Here is a 17,237-nt window from a genome sequence, read left to right as displayed (position 1 = left end):
ATATAAAGCACAAATTCTTCTGACTCTTACCGATTCATATGTGTAGAACAGAGCACCCTGGTGTCAAGAAAATTAACCATGTAACGGTTATAAACACTACTTGAAGGCCAATGCTAAATCAGCATAATTTTATATCCATTAAGACACTTTCTTCTCCACGAACATTGTTTCATGAAGTGCAAATTACAGGAAAATTATAAATACGTTAATGAAAAATTGAGAGTGAATTAACACTGAGAACACAGAAAATCTGACAGGAGCAATAAAAAAATGTGGTAAATGGCAGGAAAATGTTAATTCTGGGAACATAAAAGTGGGGTTATACTGTATGTCGATCTACACGTTCTGACACACTGATCCTATTTTAGAGCTCCAGCAAGATCTTGGGTCCATCCTCAGTTCCCTAGATCCACCAGAACTCTTCACCTGAGTGCACCTCCCTCCCCACTCCTTCCACTCTTCGCACTCCTACATTCTACATGCTTCCTAAAACACACAAACCCAACTACGCTGCATGCCTTTGCAGACCAACACCTTCAGCCTATTACCTGTATTCTAATACTCTAAACGAAAGACACTAACCATTTTTTCTACAAGCTTTCCACAGTTCCTGTTACCACCTGACACCCCGTTCCTCACTGTCAATGCTGTCTGACTGACTCCAAACCTACCTGGCACCATGACCAGCTATACCCTCAACCAAAATTACTTATCCATTGAAGGATCACCTACACAGAAATCCACTTTACTTCTCCCTTGATGGCATCACCTACAAAGAAATCTGTGGTACAGTGAAGGACACACACATAACACCATCCTGTGCCAATCTATTCATGGGCCATCTAGCTGAATCCTTCCCAACCACCCAGAATCCCAAAACCCTCACTTGGTTCGTATTCACTGTCATCATCTTCATGATCTGGACCAAGAATTCCCCCAGATCCTGAACACCTTCTCCCTCATTTGCTTCACATGGTTCTACTCATCCCAACAAGCTGTCTTCCTCAACATTGATCTCCACCTCGTGGATGGCTACATCAGTACCTCCATCCTCATCAAACCTACCTACCTACACCAACAATAGCTCCACTTTGACTGCTGCCACCCCTTCCACACCAAGAAGCCCCTTTCATACAGCCTAGTCATTGCATCTGTAGTGATGAACAGCCCCCTCCATATGGCAAGGGTCTTATGAGGCCACCACAGACTAAAATTACCCTCACCACCTTGTCCAGTACCAGATCTCTTGTGCCTCGTTTCCACAGTCACATACCATCCCTCACATGCCAACTATCTGGTCACAAAAGAGCGCCCTACTCCTGGCCCAGTACCAACTAGGACTAGAGCAACAGAATCGGGTACTCCACCAGGGTTTCAACTACCTCTCCTTCTGGCCTAAAATGAAAAATATCCTCTCCACCATTTGCACAGTGGTATTCCACCACCAACACACCCTACAGAATATCTAAGTCTATTCCTGTTCCACGACCAATCCCAACCTCTTGCAGCAGACCTAGATGGAAGACCTCTCCCATACATCTTCCTAACGCCCACCTGAGAAAGCATTGTTCTGATCTAACAACCTAATTGCAGCCACTGAGCCACATTTTACTCTTGCCTGACCACTAACAACCTGTCTGTCCAAATGAATGGCCACTGCCAAAATATGGCCAAGAGACAGCTGGATACCTGGTAGCCAAGTGTGATACCAAACACCAGGCACTTTACTTCTACTTAGTGTGTGCCTTCTTCTTAGCATGTGCCATCTGGATCGTTCCTGCCAAAACCAACTTTTTGGAATTGCACAGGTGGGAACCATACCTGCAACATACCCTTCATTCCCTTCTTTAACCCCTGTGGCCTTAATCTTTACTAGTCTCTGCTCTTTTTATGGAGTTCACAAGATTGATCCTCTTTTGGAGCAAAATTACATTAAGGTTCTGACTTATCAACTGCATATTTTATGGACATAATTTTAAGATTACTTTATTTGTAATACAGTTATGTAAGAGCTGTAAATTATATATATCATACTACATTTTAATCTCTCTCTTCATTTATTAGCTTCATTTTACACCTGCCAATTTGAGATGAATGACAAGTATCGTGTTAAGAAATTGTATTTCATGCCCGATTCTGAAGGATTAGAGAAATCTTTTAACAATTTCCAATCACATTATTCTTCCCAAGCAAATCACTGAAGATAATAATTTGTTCACTACCAACTGTTTCCATTGACCTGTTGTGAAGCTGTATGATTCTGACAAAGAGAAAAATAGGGCACTGCTTGGAACCTACGTTAAGGTTCTGCTGCGTCAACTGCATATTTTATGGACATAACTTTCCACTGCTTTGAGTTAATGACCTGGAGTAACAAAAGAATTGCAATTTGTAAAGTTGTTGATGACAAACACAATGATGCACTGCAGTTCCCCACTAGCATTATTACACTGTCCAAAAATCTGAAAATTAAGAAAAGTGGTACCTGGAAAACAGTAGTAGTTCCAACAACAACCACAGCAATTAAGTCACAATTATCTTCTGAATGAAAACGTTTTCACTGTGTTTTATTGTGCAGGCTTTCCCATGTTGCCCTGGAAAACCTCTTCAGTGATCACAGAAAATAAGGGGAATTAATTGCTCAGACCATGCTGTAAAGATTTTCCAGAGCAACTTGTGAATGCCTGCACAATAAAACACAGTGTAAACTGTTTCATTCAAAATATAATTCTGATTGTTAACTGCTGTGATTGATGCCAGAATTACTTCTGTTTTCCACGTACCTCTTTTCTCAATTTTAAAATTTTCAGACAGTGTTATAACACTAGTGGGGAACTGCATAGCACCATCATGTCTTCCTTCAACAACTTTACAAATTGCTGTTTTTTGTTCCTCCAGATCATTAACTGAAGACACTGGTAAATTATGTCTATAAAATATGCAGTTAGTGCAGTGGAACGTTAAAGGATCTATTGTTCTACTGCATATTTACCTGCTGCTGAAACACTACAATTTAACAGTGCTTAAGTGAGGCTAACTTTCATAGTACTGTAATGCCATGGTATTATCATCTCTCCTCGTAGGTTCCAAGCAATGTCCAATTTTTCTCTTTGTCAAGATCATACAGCTTTACAACAGGCTCAGATCTCTCCTCGTAGGTTCCAAGCAATGTCCAATTTTTCTCTTTGTCAAGATCATACAGCTTTACAACAGGCTCAGTGGAGACAGCTGGAAGTGGCAAATTATTGTTTTCAGTGAATTGTTTGGGAAGAATAATGTGGTTGGAAATTTTTAAAGATTTCTCAGATTCTTCAGAACTGGGCAGGAAAAATAGTTTCTTATCACCATCTCTGATTGATCAGGTGTAAAATGAAGCTAACAAATGAAATGAGATATTAAAATGTAATAGGATATATCATTTAAACCTCTTACCTAACTTAAGTAAACTTAAGAGGATGGCAACATGAAGTGAAGAGAACAAAAGAAAATTTTTTTTTTAAACTCCAAATGAGGATTGATCTTGTGAACTCAGCATGATGGGTCCAACACACTACATTTATGATGCAAGGGACAGTATGGTCAGATGAAGAGTTTACTAATGGTAAACATCCTCACAGAAATAAATACAAGTAGTGACCACTATCTCATTTAGAACTTGTTGAGTGAGCTGCAACCACATTTTATGCATCTTCTCATTCTTTGGAACACACAAAAATAATTATTCATTAGTTTTTATAGATTTTCTTTTTGTACAATGTGGCACTACACACCATTTGCAATCCATACTGTGATACGCTGTGGTACTACAAATCATTTGCAACCCACTTTCTGAAACGTAAATTCCAAAACAAGATATCACTGTGAATAAGCTTTACGACAGTAGGAGCATAAGGGAAAAAAGCATGTTATGAGTATAAAATGACATAATTAACCATTTAAGAGGATTTTCAGAAAACAGTCAAATGCCTATTATCTTGAATCCATGTAACTCCGAAACTAAAATAAATTTCTCAGTAATGCTAGCTGTCTCATTACTTATTGGTGCACTGTGTGTATATCCTCACTATTACTTCTCCTTTGAAGGCATCACCTACAAAGAAATTAATGGTACAGAAATGGGCACACACATAGCTAAATCCTTTGCCAACATGTTCATGGGCCTTCTAGAGAAATCATTCCTAACCACCCAGGATCCCAAACATCTCTCTTCATTCAGATTCACTGAATTACATCTTAATGATCTGGACTTAGAGTGAGTACACCTTATCCCCATTTCTCCAAAACCTCAACACCTCCTCAGCCCAATAAGCAATCTTCCTCAACGTCGACCTCCACCTCCAGGACGACTACATCCAGGGTTGCCACGAGTTTTCACAAACGAAATTACCTGATATTTTCCTGATTCCCAGACATAGCATTTTCCCCTAAAATATTTTAAGATCTCAAAAATATGTAAGGACTTCCGAATTTCTCCCCTGTCTGTGCAAAAATCTTAGTTCTAACATCAATATCTTTTGTAATGATCTGTTTTTAGATGGAGAAAGCAAGCAAAATGGTATGTGTGTTTCATTAAGGCCACTGTTATTTAATTTCAATAAAATGAAACACATTTGGTGCAAAAACACACATTTTCTTGGAGTCGCAAGACAGATTTCTGTTTTCAGAAATAACCTCAGAAAAAATTAGGCCTCTTTAAAGAAGTGTACATTAACACTGTAAGTGACCACTGATAAGATGTTGGTTCGACTATGTTCGTTATTGTCAGTTATTACCCACTGTGTAGTGTGATTTTTCTTTCGCGAAGTAGAAGAGTACACAGCGTATAAACCACTAGCGAATGCTGCAATTTTCTTCTTCTTATCGTCCATACTTTCTAATACATAAAACTATTTCTGAAGAGCCAAAATGTACAATAAATAAAATGTATATAAAATGCCACACTGTACAATGTACTTGTGGTGACACAGTCACGATTCTTTAAATCCATCGCCCACGGCCTCTGGCCTGCCAAGGAGCACCACTGTCCTGGGTCCATGGATAAACCATGAACATCCACTGCATTACACCATACAGACAGACAGACCTGGCCTGTGGACAGATTGGTGAGACTAGATCCAATGGGCAGGGCTTGTACATTAGTGGGAAACAAAGGGCTTCAGACTGGCAGGCCCAATCTGTTGGAGATACCTTCTTCACAAATGACCTGCGGTTTTGGCCCATTGTGGAAATCCACTTGTGTGGTCAGCTATTCAAGTGTCACATACACCATGTTGATGAAATAAGACTGCAGTTATCAACCCATGAAACAAATAACTCACACAAATACTCTGAGAATCAATAGTAAAGTGGAAAGGCAGCAACTCGGCATAATAATGACCGCTGAGCCACACACAGGCATGTAGAAAAGACGATCACACTTCCAGAACTAAATTTTCAGCCATAGCCTTTGTCAGAAACAGAGAGCACACACACATTCATGCAATCACTCAGACACAACTCGTGCACACATGACCCCTGTCTCCGGCCACTGCTTCAACAATCTCTGAGAATCAGATCCAAACAAAACACTCCTCATGGCTCCCTGCCTGTCATCAGCAGCTCCTACGCTAATGGCAAGAAGTGGTGGCAGCACTGACTCAAGCTGAGGGGAGTGGTAGGAAGGGAAGAAGCACTAGGAATGAGGGAGTAGGGAAGCGGCACACATACTAAGCTGCGCCCAGCCAGTGACGATGCATGACATCTCAGTAAACAAACTACTTCATCTCCTGAAACAAAACTAAGATTTTTTCAGAGGTTTTTTTTTTTGGAATTTCTCAGATTTCCCTGACATGTTTGAAATTCCTTGATTTCCAGAACGTGTGGCAACCCTGACATCAGTACCTCTAGCCACATCAAACTTACCTACTACCAACAATACTTCCCTTGGAGTGATGTCACCCATTCCACACCAAGAATTCCCTCCCACACAGCCTAGTCATCTGTGGTCATCGCATGTGTAATGATGAATAGTACCTCACCAGATATGTCAAGGTTCAAATGGCTCTAAGCACTATGGGTCTTAACATCTGAGGTCATCAGTCCCCTAGACTTAGAACTACTTACACCTAACTAACCTAAGGACATCACACACTTCCATTCCGGAGGCAGGATTCAAACCTGCAACCGTAGCAGCAGCGCGGTTCCGGACTGAAGTGCCTAGAACCACTCGGCCACAGCAGCCAGCAAATATGCCAAGGGTCCCACTGAGGCCGTCACAAGCCAAAATTGTTCTCCCCATCTTGGTCTGTAACAGATCTCTTGTGCCTTCTCTCCCCTGTCATGTACTAGTCCCTACAGCCACTAAAGAGCACCTCCCTTGTGACTCAATACTGCCCAGGACTAGAGCAACTGAATCATGTTCTCTGCCAGGGTTTCAATTACCTCTCCGCGTGGCCTGAAATGAGAAGTATCCTCCCCATCCCTCCCACAGTGGTACCCTACCATCCACAGAATCTCAGCAATAGCCTTGTCAGTCCCCATTTCACTGTTGCACCAAACATCTTACCACATGGCTCATATCTCCACAATAGACCTAGATGCAAGACTTGTCCCACACATCCTCCCACTATCACTTATTCCAGTTCTGTCAAAGCCAAATCCCACTTCCATCAAAGGCCTGTGAAACCACCGTTACAATCTACCAACTTAATTCCAACCTCTGTGCCACATGTTGTGCCTGCTGTATCTCCATTTGAATGGCCCTACCAAATTGGAGACCCAGTCACTGAGTGCACCGTCCAACACCAAGTGTTTGATATCAACAATTGCTTCAGAGCCTGTGCCATTTGGATTCCTCCCACCAACACCAGCTTTTCAGAACCATGCAGGTAGGAACTCTCCATGCAACATATCCTTATTGGACAGTAGGAGATGAGGTACTGGTGAAAGTAAGGCTGTGAGGATGGGTTGTGAGTTGTGGTTGGGTAGCTCAGTTGGTACAGCACTTTCACACTAAAGGCAAAGGTCCCCAGTCTAATTCTCAGTCCATCACACACTTTTAATCTGAAAGGAAGTTTTATATGAACACACACCCTCTTATAAAGAGTGAAAAATTCATTCTGGAAATATATTGTGTGTTCCCTTTAACCTCCCCCAACCTCATGATATTAGCTGGTCCCTGTCGTTCACCAACCTATCCCCTTCCCCTCTTCCCAATTAGTAAGGGGGGGGGGGGAGGGGGGAGGATGGGGGTATGGAGTATTTTTAATATTTTCGAAGATGAATGTTGACTTGTAAATACCCATAAAAAGGTTCCATTCCACACATGTTAAAACTTGCTCAATGCCGACTTCTAAATAATTTTCTTGAAAGAAAAACACCTGCCTTCATATATATTTTCCTATCCTTGAGAGCTGGTGGTATGGCAGGGTGAGATGTGTTTCACCCTTCCCCCTCCCCCCTTGCCCAAGGTATGGGCACCCTTGCCTCCTCCCACTCAACTCTATACGTGCCTTCTATCCCATCAATGCACCTGCGTAGTCCTTTCCCCTTATCTACTTCTCTCCTCTCCGCTCTGCCCTCCTCTTATCCCATTCAGTGTTTCCCGATAGCATACCTAGCAGCATGCATCTGTTCTCCATAATGCCTCTGCATGTTCCCACAGGTAACACTAGCATCTTCCCCCACCACGACACTGCATTCCCTTCTCTTCCCCATTCCACATCTCTTCTGCACCTCCACTACCCACTCAAGCAAAGACAACTGTTCTTCTCAGACGCAGTCAAGCCTTAGTGTCTGGCAACGACAGTGGCCATGTCCCTGGGGCCTCTTTTTGTGTGTGTGTGTGTGTGTGTGTGTGCGTGTTTTTTTTTTACATCTGATGAAGGACTTAGTCCAATATCTAGCAGTCTTTTTTTCATTGTACCTGTGTGTACCTGACTGCCACTTGATGTCTCCCATATGTGGCGAGTGGCAATCTAGCCTTTTCATATTGTTGTTATTCCAGCCTGGATTAGATAGATAGATAGATAGATAGATAGACAAAGAGAGAGAACACAAAGGTGGTTTTCTTTGTGGCAAGATCTATTTACAAAATTTCAATCACCAACTTTCCCTTCCGAATGCGATAATATTTTGTTGACACCCATCTACGTAGGGAGAAATGATCATCATAATAAAATAAGAGAAATCAGAGCTTGAACGGAAAGATTTAGGTGTTCCTTTTTCCCACACTCCATTCGAGAGTGGAATAGTAGAGAAGTGGTATGAAAATGGTTCTATGAATCCTCTGCCAGGCAATTAAGTTGAATTGCAAAATAACTATGTAAATGTAGAGAGAGAGAGAGAAAGAGAGAGAGAGAGAGAGAGAGAGAGAGAGAGAGAAACATTTTTCAAGATTTAACAGGATATTACTAAAACTTACATCAGCGACAATTCCCTCCTAGATAACTGCACCATCTGAAAAAAAAGTCTTAAGACTGCAACTAACATTATCTACTATGTCATTACATATAGCATGAACACTAATGGTTTTATTACACTTGCCTGAAGCACACCTCATTAAAGTTATTTCTGAAATCACTTTGCAAATAATACATACAATGAAATCAAAATAACTGTCACAATAAAGAAATGAGAACAAACATTAACTAAAAATAATCAAAAGCCATTATCTCAGCATTCAGGGTTCTCATGAATTTCTTTTTTAATCTGACTTTGTACACATGTTTTTAATCTTTGAGTTAATGCCAAAATGGAAACTGTTTATGAAAATAGATTATTACCTGCAACCCAAGCAATTGTTACACCCCCAAGTTCCGAGTCTGAGAAGCGTAAAAGGAAGGTGCCACTGGGACGTCCAGCAAGCATTTCTTCTGCTTGTCTTTTCCGAATAAAACCTAATATAGTTCTACAATAAAAAAGAAACAAAAATACATCAGGTAACACATAGCACACATGTTCTGAGAACATAAGTAAATGTTAAATGCCACCATAATTGTAGCAACAATGAAAACACATTTTTACATTTTAGCACTATGGTCAATGTTCAACTGACTTTGTGTGTAAAACTGGAAAATCCGTTAAATATATCAGTATAATCTAACACATAGCAAACACAATTAAAATACTGAGAAGGGGTGCAAAGAATCTGTCAAATAGGTCCATAACATATACAATGGAAGTGTAATTATCAATGTCTCATGAAAGATTAGATGTTGACTGTATTATATGTCTAGCAAAGAAAAAAGGAGAGAAAGGATGGTTAGTGTTTATTGTCCTTTTGACATCAAGACAGTCAAACACACAGAAATCGGTAATGACATATTCAAGGGAGACATTTAGAGAACTTAAATTTGTATAGTCAGATAGGGATTTGAACAACGCTTGCTCCATTCACAAGACTTCAGCTTGTCTGTTAAGAGAGTGAACAAAGTAAGCGTTTGAAGTGAAATGTTCTATTTCATCAAAAAATCTTAATAGTTCACACATTCTGTGATTAAACTGAACCAGTGATAAAGGAGAATGTTCAAATCAAATCAACATGATTTACTCATTCACAGCCCACTTCATAACAGAAGGTAAAATGTTAACCCGCCATATGGTTGAGACGTTGAATGGTAGACAGGCACATAAACAATATAGTTCAGCCTCACTCAAATGCTCTCTCTCTCCTCCTGCAAATGCCCCCCCCCCCCCCCCCCCCCCACACACACACACAAAGAGAAAGAGAGAGAGAGAGAGAGAGAGAGAGAGAGAGAGAGAGAGAGAGAGAGAGAGAGTTAGTTTTATGCACTCAATCTGTCTTTTTGCTAGAGCCTTTTTTAATGGAATCATCAACCAACTCCTACCTATGTCTACCCCTGCAATTCGTTCCTTTCAAGATCCTATCAACTACAGTTTTCAGCCAAGACTTTGTCATAATGTGTGTCCAACCATTCTGTCTCTCTCATGGTCCCTATTCGGCATTTTTTCCTCTGCTTTTCTCTTTACAGAACTTATTAATTCATTATTCAATCAACTCATACAATCTTCCACACATTTCAAAGGCTCCTAATTGTTTTATTTCTACCTTCCCCACGGTCCACATTTTGCACACCCACACAGAGCTGTGCTTCAAATTTAACTTTCCAGAATCTTTTCCTGTTCTCAATATTTATTTATTTTTTAGACATTATGAGCTTTTTTTAAAAGCTCTTTTGTGTTGTGTAGTACCAGCTACTTCTCATTGTATCTTCCTCCTCCTGTATTTGACTTCCAAGGTAGCAAAATTCATCATCTCTTCAAGAGACTCTTGGCCAAATTTAACATTTGGGCAACTAGCATACTGTTCTGCCTTATATTTCTGTTCAATTTCTGCAATCACTACTGCTGTGTCATCAGTGAATCACATCATACCGATTTCTCTCGATGGCAGAATGACAGTCCTTCACTTATTTGTTTATTATTTATTTATTTACACGTCAAGTTCCATAGCGAACGTGGCAGTACATGAAATTACAATGTAAAAGTAATAACAGATAAAAATAAAATGTTTATGAACCCGAAAAAAGTCAAGCCATAAGAGCAATCAACAATACAATAGGAATCAGCTTAATTTTTCAAGGAAATCCTCAACAGAATAGAAGGAGTGACCCATGAGGAAACTGATATTGTTAACAAGAAATAATAGTAAGGAATATATATATATATATAAACAAAGATGATGTGACTTACCAAACGAAAGCGCTGGCACGTCGATAGACACACAAGCAAACACAAACATACACACAAAATTCAAGCTTCGCAACAAACTGTTGCCTCATCAGGAAAGAGGGAAGGAGAGGGAAAGACGAAAGGATGTGGGTTTTAAGGGAGATGGTAAGGAGTCATTCCAATCCCGGGAGCGGAAGGACTTACCTTAGGGGGAAAAAAGGATGGGTATACACTCGCACACACACACATATCCATCCACACATATAAAGACACAAGCAGAATATATATATATATATATATATATATATATATATAAAAACAAAGATGAGGTGACTTACCGAACAAAAGCGCTGGCAGGTCGATAGACACACAAACAGTTTGTTTGTGTGTCTATCGACCTGCCAGCGCTTTTGTTCGGTAAGTCACCTCATCTTTGTTTTTATATATAATTTTTCCCACGTGGAATGTTTCCTTCCATTATATATATATATATATATATATATATATATATATATATATATATATATAGAGAGAGAGAGAGAGAGAGAGAGAGAGAGAGAGAGAGAGAGAGAGAGAGAGAGAGGGGCCAATGTCAAAATACCCAGACTTGTGAAAGGGGTCAACAAGAGGTTCACGAACTTACACCATTTATTGCTCGAACTGCCCATTTCTGAGCCAAAAATATCCTTTTAGAATGGGAAGAGTTACCCCAAAATATAATACCAAACGACATATACGAATGAAAATAAGCAAAGTAGAACTTTTGGTGTCAAACTATAACTTACTTCAGAAACCGTTCAAATAGTAAAAATGGCAGCATTAAGTCTTTGAACAAGATCCTGAATGTGGGCTTTCCACTACAGTTTACTATCTATGTGAACACCTAGAAATTCAAACTGTTCAGCTTCACTAATCATATGCCCATTCCGTGAAATTATAGTGTCAGGTTTTTTCACACAACTTCCTTTACTACCAAGCTAGTGTTATCAGCAAACAGAAATATTTTAGAGTTACCCGTAATACTTGAGGGTGTATCATTTATCCAAATAAGGAACAGGAGTGGCCCCAACACTGATCCCTGCCCCCCCCCCCCCCCCCCCATTTGACTGTACCCCACTCAGACCCCAGATCACAGCCAATCTCTACACTACACTGTGAATAATGACCTTTTGCTGTCTGATGCTAAAGTAAGAGGTGAACCAATTGTGAGCTAATCCTCGTATTCTGTAATGGTCCAACTTCTGGAGCAATATTTTGTGAACAACACATTGAAACAGCTTAGTTAAATCAAAAAATATGCCCAGCATTCGAAACCTTTTTTTTAACCCATCCAGTACATCACAGACAAAAGAGAATATAGCATTTTCAGATGTTAAACAACTTCTAAAGGCGAACTGTACATTTGATAGCAAATCGGGTGATATAAAATGATCACTTATCCTTACATACACAGCCTCTTCAATAACTTTAGCAAACACTGATGGTATAGAAGTAGATCTAAAACTGTCTAGGTTATTCCTTTCTCCCTTTTTATAAGGCAGCTTTTCTACTGAGTACTTTGATCATTCAGGAAACTGACCATTCCTAAAGAAAAAATTACAAATATGGGTAAATACAGTGCTAAAATGTGTAGCACAATACTTCAATATTCTGCTAGGAACTCCATCATATCCATGAGAGCCTTTAGTGATTTAATTGTTGATTCAATCTCCCCCTTGTCTGTATCACAGAGGAGCATTTCAGACAATCTCGAAAGTCATTTGCCAAGAGACATACACGATTCCCTGGAGAAAGTTAATTTTTATTTAATTCGCCAACAATGTTCAGAAAATATTGTTAAGTATTGTACATATAACTAACTGATCAGTAACAGAAATGTTTTTACTACGAACTGACTTTATATCGTCACCCTTGTGCTCACTAGACTATTCCTTCACAACTGACCATATGGGTTTAATTTCATTCTATGAATTAGCTATTTTATTTGTGTACCACATACTCTTTGCCTTCCTAATAACATTTTTAAGCACCTTACAGTACTGTTTGTAACGGGCTACTGTAGCTTGATTGTGACTACTTCTAACAGTTTGACATAATTCCCCTTTTCTTCCACATAATATCCTTATCCCACTAGTCAGCCACCCAGGCTGCCTTTTACTACTAGTACCCCATTTAGAATGTTCTAATGGGAAGAAATACTCAAAGAGCATGAGAAATGCGTTAAGGAAAGCATTATATTTGTCATCTATGTTATCGGCACTATAAAAATCCTGCCACTCTTGTTCCTTGATAAGGTTTGAAAAACTCTCTATTGCTGCTGGATTAACTTTCCTAATAGTTTGTAATTATATGTGACATTTGTTTGAGTACAAAAGCCTTTTAGTGTTAAAATTTGTACATTGTGGTTTGAAAAGCCATTCACCTTTTTACTAACAGAATGCCCAAATTGAAATGAAGAATGAATAAAAATTATTGTCTATGGCTTTGCTACTGTTCCCCTGCATCCTAGTTGGAAAAAACAGAGTCCGCATCAGATCATATGAATGTAGGAGATCTACCAAGATCATTTTTCTTGCAACATCATAAACAAAATTTATATTGAAGTCACCACATATAACTAATTTCTGGTACTTCCCATAAAGTGAATCAAGAAACCTCTATAGCTTGAGCAGAAATGCTCTGAAGTCAAGAGTTAGGGGACCTACAAACAACAAAAATTAGAAGTTTAGTTTCACTAAATTCAACTTCCCCTGCACAACATTCAAATATCTGTTCAGTGCAGTGCCATGATATGTCTATGGACTCAAATGGAATACTGTTTTTTTACGTACATGGCCACTCCCCCACGCCACACAGAACTCCTTGAAAAATAGCCAGCTAATCTATATCCTGGTAAAGGAAGTCTCTGAATTGTCAAATTATTTAAGTGGTGCTCCAATATACCAATAATTACAGAGTCAACAACTATAAGCAGTTCACTAACTTTATCTCTAACACCTCTTATATTTTGATGAAATATGCTAATTTCTTCTCTGCTTGGAAACATGACATCATCTGAATGTGAGCCCTTAGTTAGAGGGACTTCCTTTAAGCAGGTATACTTATCAGCTGACTTCAATCTGAAAAGGTGCAGCTCTAACACCAATTACTACAGGAATTTTTCCATGAGTGATCCCACCACTACCCATCACACTGACACCTATAAGCTTTGCCAGCCTCCCCCTCCCATACTTATTGAGGTGTAGGCCATGCCTAGTCAAACCCGATCTACTGATAGACTCAACTGGCACCACTGCACTACCTACACTGTTTCTTGCTATGACCAAAAGCACAATAAAATTATTCTTGGCAAACCTCAGTGCTGATTTCCTCTATAGAAGACACTTAGCAGAGACAATGTGCCGAACATGCACTTGCTGGCGTAATGAATAGAAACTAAAGAGGTTGTGCGTTCGATTCCTGGAAGGGTCATATATTTTTAAAAATTTTACACAAAACACGAGAATAGCGTTTGCAAGAACTGATTGTAATAGTTGTTTCGATGGTGATATATTTTATATATAGCTTCACATTAATCCTAGTCTGAGAAATGGACAACAGAGGAAAAATTAATTTACTTTGCAAACAAACAATTCACTTCTTTGGAAATAATGCTAATAGTGAAGATATAACCGTACTCCCACAGAAAAATGAAGTGTCTGACGCTTAGATTTCCATACAGAGATATATAAAGCATGTACAACATGCATTACCATAAACGTGAAAGCTGTGATGTTTGTGGGCGCAAACTAACATCAGTGTCTGTGGCAGATTTACTTCATCTTTAAGCAAGACGGTGAAACTTCAAAAGTTTATACAATAACGATCCTAGTTGGATAGTATGAAGATGAAAAGGACATTGTTTCTAATAAAGTAAAAAGTGTTTGTTCACATTAACTATAAAATATCACGAAATGTGCGAACAACATTTGCCATTGTAAGCGCATGTAAACAGCAAGGAAAACACAATAACATTATGTTTCTGATCGGTGTGGTATAGTTTTATAATTGTGATTTGGTTTTCACATGACAGGACTGTTGAGTCGTTTTACAAATAAGTTAAAATATTCTTTCGGGTTGGATTCAAACCAGGGATCTCTGAACACCATTCAACGGTCTACCGCTCTAAAAACTAAGCTACAAAATAATGTAGGTAGGTTTGACAATTTTCACTAATAGTTTAATTTCACTGAATGAAGCTATGCTTCCTTGGAAATTGGGAAAACATATCTCAAAGGTAAATTAATGTCAACTTCATAGTGCAACACATTTTTAATTAAATTTGTGAGCTTGTGCGGTGATGTGGTGGCAATCTGCTGGCACTGTGCAACTACATTTTATGCACCTTCTCATTCTCTGGAACACTCAAAACAACTTTTCAGGAGTTTTTACAGATGTGTTTGTACGGTACGATACTATACACCATTTGTAACCCTTTTCCGAAACGTAAATTCAAAAAAGACATCACTGTGAATGAGCTCTATGACAGCAAGAGCAGTGAATTAGCCAGTGACAACACAGGACTTGAATGGAGCATTTTAGTGGGCTTTCAAATATTTGAATTTGATTTTCCATTTTTATAGAAGCATACTGAAATTCACGAGGGAAAAAAGCATGTTAGGAGCGTAAACTGGCATAATTAATCATTCAAGACAATTTCCAGAAAACATTCAAACACCCTATTCAAAACACATTTATAACTATAAAACTCATCAATTCGAAGTCTATAAACACACAACCAAAAATATCCATTGCCAAAGGAAAGGCAATGATTTACTGAAAACTACTCTGGAAAAAAAAACCTTAGTTGTAATAAAAATCAGCGTATTTTACAGACCAATTTTTAAGTTTAATATCTATGTTCACCTGGTGTTTAATATCTATGAACTTTATTTTCATGGCAACTTCAACTGACATGTTTTGTTTTTTAGCTCTTGGAGGGTTGATTGGTTTGGGACCAAACTACAGGGCCATCAGTTCCTTTTTCCCGGTGCAAGCAAGGCTCAAGGTATAAAAACACCCAACACCACACCTAAAAAGAAAACGAATGGAACGAACAAAAAACAGGGAAAACATACTCCACAAGGAAAAGTAGAAGAAGGTATTAAAACCATAGAGCAGATCATCTGGCCTGGCTGATCACAATAATAAAAGAGGATGAGCCAACTACTCAGCTACTCGGCAACACATTAAAATGTCCACCACAAAAATACAAGGCTAGGTGAACACGCGTAGGGAAGAAGACGAGGTTGGCGACCTCAGAGAGAAGGCTAAATGCCCACCCTCAGGTGGTATGATAAAAAACCCTCTCACAAAAAACGTAAAACTAAATCTGCTGTTGAGGCATTGTCACCCAATACTGAAGGTGAGGTGCTGGGAAGGTTAAAAGTCTGCCGCAGAGTGGCTAACAGTGGTCAGTCCAGCACGATGTGGACGACAGTCATATGTGAGCCACAGTGACACCGAAGTGCATCCTTGCGACGGAGGAGGTAGCCATGTGTTAGCCACATATGGCCAATGCGGAGCCAGCAGAAAACAACAGAGTCCCTGCGAGAGGCCCACATGGAGGTCTTCCACACATTCATAGTCTTCTTAAGGGCACGCAGTTTGTTGTGCATACTGAGATTATGCCATTCCGTCTCCCAAAGCTGAAAGACCTTGTGGAGTAATAATGACTGCAGGTCAGTTACAGGGATGCCAATCTCCAGAAGTGGTTTCCATGTAGCCTGTTTGGCCAGCCTGTCTGCAAGTTCATTTCCTGGGATTTCGACGTGGCCTGGGGTCCACACAAATGCTACGGAATGACTGGACCATTCCAGGGCATAGATGCTGGATGATTGTTACCAAAGGATGGTGGGGGTAGCACTGATCGATAGCTTGTAAGCTGTTCAAGGAGTCAGCACAGAGAAGAAATGACTCACCAGGGCATGAGCGGATGTGCTCAAGAGCACAAAAAATGGCCGCCAGCTCTGCAGTGAAAACACTGCAGCCATATGACAAGGGGTGCTATTCCATATGTCATCCATGAACATACGCGAAGCTAACGTGACCACCATTCATAGAGCCGTCAGCGTAAACCACTTCATGGTCCCTACATGTCAAGAATCAATAGGAAGTGACAGCGGAGAGCAATGGGGGTTAACTAGAGTCCTTAGTGCCAGGTGAAGCTTCGGCCTCAGTGTACACCATGGTGGTGTACATGAATGGACATCAAGTATAGGTGGTAAAGGCAAGGATACCACTTCAAACAGAAGAGATCGGACGCGAACTGCAATCGTAAGCCCTGACCTGGGCCTCCAATGTGCGAGATGAACTGCTGTGGACGGGAAAAGGAGACCGTAATTCAGATGCTCAGGAGAACTACGAATGTGTGCAACGTAACTGGCAAGCAGTTGTGCGCGCCTAACCTTCAATGGAGGGACTCCGGCCTCCACCAGGACGCTGGTCACCGGACTTGTCCTAAAAGCTCCTGTTGCCACTAGAATCGACATATCTCCACTACAGTGAGTGGAATGCCATTAAGGTAA

At 39.9% G+C, this 17,237-nt stretch overlaps 1 protein-coding gene across 5 annotated transcripts in view; it reads right to left on the bottom strand.

The window, feature by feature from the left end:
- The window catches only part of LOC124613193 (signal transducer and activator of transcription 5B), a 146,501-nt gene that overhangs the window by 44,583 nt on the left and 84,681 nt on the right, over window positions 1–17,237 (bottom strand). For all 5 annotated transcript variants that reach the window (XM_047141849.1, XM_047141848.1, XM_047141853.1 and 2 more), the window contains one exon: window positions 8,763–8,887. In XM_047141849.1, coding sequence (XP_046997805.1) covers window positions 8,763–8,887 — 125 coding nt within the window. The remainder of the gene's footprint in view (window positions 1–8,762; window positions 8,888–17,237) is intronic.

The sequence above is a fragment of the Schistocerca americana genome, chromosome 4, assembly GCF_021461395.2.
Source record: "Schistocerca americana isolate TAMUIC-IGC-003095 chromosome 4, iqSchAmer2.1, whole genome shotgun sequence".
NCBI lineage: Eukaryota > Metazoa > Arthropoda > Insecta > Orthoptera > Acrididae > Schistocerca > Schistocerca americana.
The sequence above is the reverse complement of the archived record's forward strand: the minus strand, read 5'-3'. Positions and strand labels throughout refer to the sequence as shown.